The sequence below is a fragment of the Eurypyga helias genome, unplaced genomic scaffold (assembly GCF_000690775.1).
Source record: "Eurypyga helias isolate BGI_N326 unplaced genomic scaffold, ASM69077v1 scaffold9678, whole genome shotgun sequence".
Taxonomy (NCBI): Eukaryota; Metazoa; Chordata; class Aves; order Eurypygiformes; family Eurypygidae; genus Eurypyga; species Eurypyga helias.
Window position 1 is genome coordinate 1 of NW_010267633.1, and position 5,072 is coordinate 5,072.

General features: G+C 56.5%; 1 protein-coding gene across 1 annotated transcript; it reads left to right on the top strand.

Annotated features, from left to right (window-relative positions):
• Nucleotides 1–126: 126 nt before the first annotated feature.
• LOC104513991 (GEM-interacting protein-like) lies at nt 127–4,179 on the top strand (the record flags this gene model as incomplete). Its single annotated transcript, XM_010157503.1, has 6 exons — nt 127–315; nt 392–529; nt 650–846; nt 1,390–1,684; nt 3,160–3,280; nt 3,710–4,179. Coding segments are annotated over 6 exons (1,410 nt in total), but the record flags the coding sequence as incomplete, so codon positions are not given.
• Nucleotides 4,180–5,072: the final 893 nt, after the last annotated feature.

Consider the following 5,072-nt stretch of genomic DNA (forward strand, 5'->3'; position numbering starts at 1 on the left):
TGGGTGGGATTTAAGTTCCCTCCCACCCAAACCATCCCACCATTCCATGAATTCCTCCCGGTTCAGCCACGGCTGCAGCACTGGACCACCACCAGACCCTAACGCGGGGCGGTTGTGCCGTTTCAGTGCTGCCTGGCCTGCCACAAAAAGTGTCTGGAGAACCTGCTCGTCACCTGCGGCCACAAGAAGCTGCCCAACCGAGTACCTCTTTTCGGCATTGACTTCACGCAGTTCCCTCGAGATTTCCCGGAGGAAGTTCCTTTCATAGTGGTGAAATGCACCTCGGAAATCGAAGCTCGTGCCCTCGGGGTGCAGGTGAGCGGTCGGTTATTCTTGCTTTGGGATTCTCTGTAGCTGAAACTCCTGACCCCTCCTCCTCCCAACCATGCAGGGGATCTATCGGATAAGCGGATCCAAAGCCCGGGTGGAAAAGCTGTGCCAGGCATTTGAGAATGGGTGGAGTCTGGTAGAGCTCTCGGAGCACTCCCCCCACGACATCACCGGGGTCCTGAAGCATTTCCTGAAGGAGGTGGGTGCCAAATCCCTGTCGGAGAGGGACAGGTCTTGGCTGACCGGCTTCCTCAGCGCCAGACCAGCCGGATGAAGCGACAGGATGACGTAAGATGCCGTTCTTCCCCTCTCGCTGCAGCTTTCGGCACCGGTGATGCTGTCCCAGCTCTACAACGATCTCATCGCGCTCGCCAAAGATATACAAAAACCCGGGGAAGAGAAGTTGGATGGCTCAGGTTTCCCTTCAGATCCCATCCAGAGCATGAAGGACTTGCTGAGCAAATTGCCTGGAAGCAACTACAACACCCTGCGGCACCTTATTGCCCACTTGTACAGGTGAGGAGTCGGGTTGGCGTCGGGCCCGGCAGCAGGAGATCCCTGCTGACACCTCGCTGCCAGAGGAACGGCCAGCTCGGCTTGTGCCTACGGGAAGAGCATCCGGGCTGATCTAGAGCCAAGCAGGCAGTTGTGAGGAGGGTGAAAATTCATGGAAAGGACCATTTTGCAGCAATGAGGAGACAGTGTTAGTGGCCAAGAAGGACCCGAAGGTCCTCACTGATGACGCTTCATAGTTGAGGTGCAGAGCAGGAGGTCAAGGAATAACATGAAGAGGTCAAGGAATAACACGAACCAAGCCCCTTTCACCCAGCTCTGAACGTGGGTCGCAAGAAACAGCCACTCTCGTGAGGGCTGCGCCATCCAGGCAGCTTCCGAGGTTGTAATCTGGCGTTTCCCTGCACAGACCAGAGCTCTGGTCCCTGTGAAAGATGGGGGATGTCTCTCTGCTAAGAAACAGGGGGTTTGGTGCATTCCATCTGTACTCACAGCATTGGGGTTGGGAGCTGGGATGCCCCTAACCGTCCTGTTTCCCTTCCCCAGGGTGGCAGAGAAATACGAAGAGAACAAGATGTCCCCAAACAACCTGGGCATAGTATTTGGGCCAACCCTGATCCGGCCAGGCTCAGGGAACGACGTCTCAATGTCGTGCCTTGTGGACTCCGGGTATCAAGCCCAGATTGTGGAGTTCCTCATTCAGAACTACGAAAGGGTGTTTGGGATGGATGACCTGCCTTCATCCTTATCCCTCGGATGTGAAAATCCTTCGCAAGAAGCATCGACGGAAAGGGACGAAGGACCTCAGAGCCCAAACACAGTCCCGAATATAACTCTAGAGGTAGAGCTCCCAGACGCTGAGCTGGGCTTACTCACCCTGCTGTAGAGCCAGGAAGGTGGACTAGTCGTTAAAGAGAACGTTTGCCACGGCTCACGGAAGCGCTTTGCTGTCAGAGGGTTATTCCAAGAGGAAGGACAGAGAGCCTGTTGCACGGGGAGTGGGAGAACCAGGGAAGAGAGACATCACCCAGCAGCTCCTCAGACCACTCTGGGTGGTGGCAGACCACGATTTAGATCCCAGTCACCCACAGTAAACTGCTCAGGAATCTCTCTGTAAACAGCCCCACAACTTTGGAAGCAGCTGTGGGCACACAAGACCCGGCACATTCCCCCCTAGAGCCCTCCACGGCTCTGCTGCACCCCCAAACAGCAGCCACAGGGCCTGTTTCCACCCCCCTCCCCACTAGTGGGTGTTCCATGTTCTTCCCAAGCTCCATGGGTCTTCCCTCAATATTTCACAACCTATTGACAACACTTGAAAACCACAAGTGGCCACAGCATCCCCCAGCTGGGACATGGTGGGATGTTTTCCTTGTCACCGTTGTTTTCTGAGCAAGAACGAGGAAATTACCTTCCTAAAGTTAAGGTAAAGGGAGCGAGATCCGGGTCTGGGGGACCCTCTGCCTCCTGCTTTTGAGTCCTGGATGCTTACGCGTGAGACGGCGTCTGCGGCGACCCCCTCCGTGTCTGACAAGCAGTAACGCCGCTTCTCCACAGGTCCAGCTCACCGAGGAAGCAGAAATTAGAGTAACTCTGATTCCATTCGAAATAAAGTCACCAGGGTAGACACAATTCGCTTCTCGTGCGCAGAAATCCTCCCGGCTTAATAAACCCTCACAGAAAGCACTTTGAGATCTACACAACCCTTGCCTTTCGCTCTTTTCAAAGCCGTTCTGACCTACTTCTGCACCGTGGCTGAATTCCCCGGGTGCGGCAAACCTTTAGGAAGGTTTCTTCTAAGGGCACTCTGGCTTTGCCGTTCCTAAACCCAACCCCTGGAGCCCCAGCCCAGGTGACCCCATCCTTGTGCAAACTCACCTCGGTTCCACCCCAGCTACACCCCCCAGCACCCCCGTTGTGCTCCAAGGAACAGCTTGGTTTCTGACTTCTCCCCTTTTTCCGTTCTGAAACGGGCTGCTTCGGCAGCCCGCGGGATGCCGGGGGCGGTCTCGGCACGCCGCTGCGCCGGCTGCTTTCCGGGGCGAGTTTTGGGGCAGTCGTGGTCTGCCAGCCTGGGTGCTGGAGCCAGCAGGCCCTGAACCATGATTTTCCCTCATGGTCCTGCCCTGAGGCCTGCTGCAAGCTCCTTCCCTGTCCCCGAGCGTTACGGATAACCTAAGACAAATCCAGGTTTTCCAGCTCAAGCAGCTGCCTCCATTCACTTGGCTCTGAGAGCAGCGGGGGTGAAGCGGGAGCTGGCAGGATCTTCATGTCAAATTAGAGCCCTGTGTAAACACTCCTGGCTTTTTCCAACAGAATTCCTCCTCCAAGCGTGGTTCAAATGCGGACCGTGCGCCTGGCAACCTGTCTTCCAGGGAAGCCATCGACGAGCCGACTCCGGAGGGAGCCCACAGTCCATCAGGCACGGATGACCTAGGTAAATCCAGAGGCGCTGGTGATGCTGTTCGGGTTGCCTTGTACTGGTTTTACTGGTTTTCACCCCTCCCGACACATGACAGAGCACGGAAAGCCGGGCCCTCTTCCGCGCAGCCGCTCCGCCTTCGCGTGGATCGCCTGTTGCTCCCAACTCCGTGTAGCTCACCCAAACTCGTGGATATCCTTCCCAAGAGGGGCTTTTCCCGGCTGCTGTCTCAGCCCTCGAGCCCAGGGTCACCCGTCAGCGCCTCCGGCCTTACCCCACCGAGGGCAGCTGTGAGAATAAGCCCCAATTCCTACCCATTTCAAACACATTGGATTGATGGGCTGTTGGAGGGGTTTTGGTGTCCTGTCTAGCCATCAGCCAAAACGGTTTGTCATGCCCACCCTGTCTCAGTGCTGTAAAATAACCATTTAATTTGTCGTTCAGAGACGAACACCAGCGCTGGCTCCGAGCCGGAGGACCCTGCGACGGGCAGCGATTTGGACACGGTCCTCGGGACCCAGCCCAGGTGCCATTTCAGCCGCCAACCCGTAAAATACATTCGGACGCCGGCTAAAACGAAGCCTGTCATTCCCAAGTCTTCCAGTTTGCCTGTGATGGCTACTGCGTTAGCCAAGGCGGCAACGGAATCTGGTGCAGAAGGCGACCCCGCAGACAGCAGCTCCGTGATGAAGGGCGCTCCGGAGGGGAGCGCTTGGGGCAGGAACAGCTCGGCCGACGCGGGCACGCTCCGGCAGCGCTCGGGAGGGAGGCAGCAGCTCAAACACTTTGAGATCACCCAGGAAACTGCCAGGATCGTCTCCAAGTTTAAAGTCGATGACGATTCCCCGGCCCCCGAGCCTTCGCTGGAGAGTGCGGGGGATACCGAGGAGCTGAACACTGGGACATACCTATAGGAAAAGCGCCAAGGATGACGGATAAGGAGCCAGCCAGGTGGCTCGTGCTCTGGATCACGCGCTGCATCCAGGGCCGATGCGAGGAGGAGAGGAAACACAGGTTGCCTGGCTAGAAAGGCGCAGCCAGGAAAGAGGCAGAAATGCAGAAAACGTTCCCAAATGGTCATTCTCCGGCAGCTACAACAAGCCCTGATTTTCGCCATCTTTCTTTCACAGCATTTTTGAGCGTAACTCACTTTTGGAGCGGAGTAAAGCAGGGTGCACAGGGAAAGGCTCTCGCACTCCGGATTCTTCTGCTTCTCTTGCCGGAGCTTCAACTCACTCCTCGGCACAGAGCCCTTCCCTAAAGGGAAAAGACTCCCTGCTTCCCCAAAACACGAGCTCTACTTCCCTGGAAGCACGCTGAGCTTCTGTGATACTTCCACGCGAAGCTGCTGCTGTCCTGACGGCGGCAAAGCCCCGAAACGCAGCTGATAAGGAGATTTTTTGGGTCTGAGATCCCATTGCTCCGGCTTCCTAGGGCTCACCTACACACAAGATACATCCCTGTGCCATTTCTGTCCAAATTTTTAGACAAGGACAGGGAAAACTGTCCTGTAGTGCCATCTCGTGACACCATCGTGGGGAAGACGGGCTCCCTACGCCGCTCGCTCCCGGGGTGGGCTTGGGCCGCGTTACCCATTTCCTTGGCATCAGGTCACGCACACGGCGCGGAATTCAGACAACGGAGAAAATCTGCGCAAGGGTAATCCCCAGGATTACCGAAGACGCCCGAGGAAAGCACGACACTTCCCCAGACAGCTCAAGAGGTTGAGCGACCTACGTGACAGGTTTCTCCCGTCGCAGACCGTCTTGTGGTTCTGCTTCTTAGCGGGGGTGTAAAGGGAACGCTA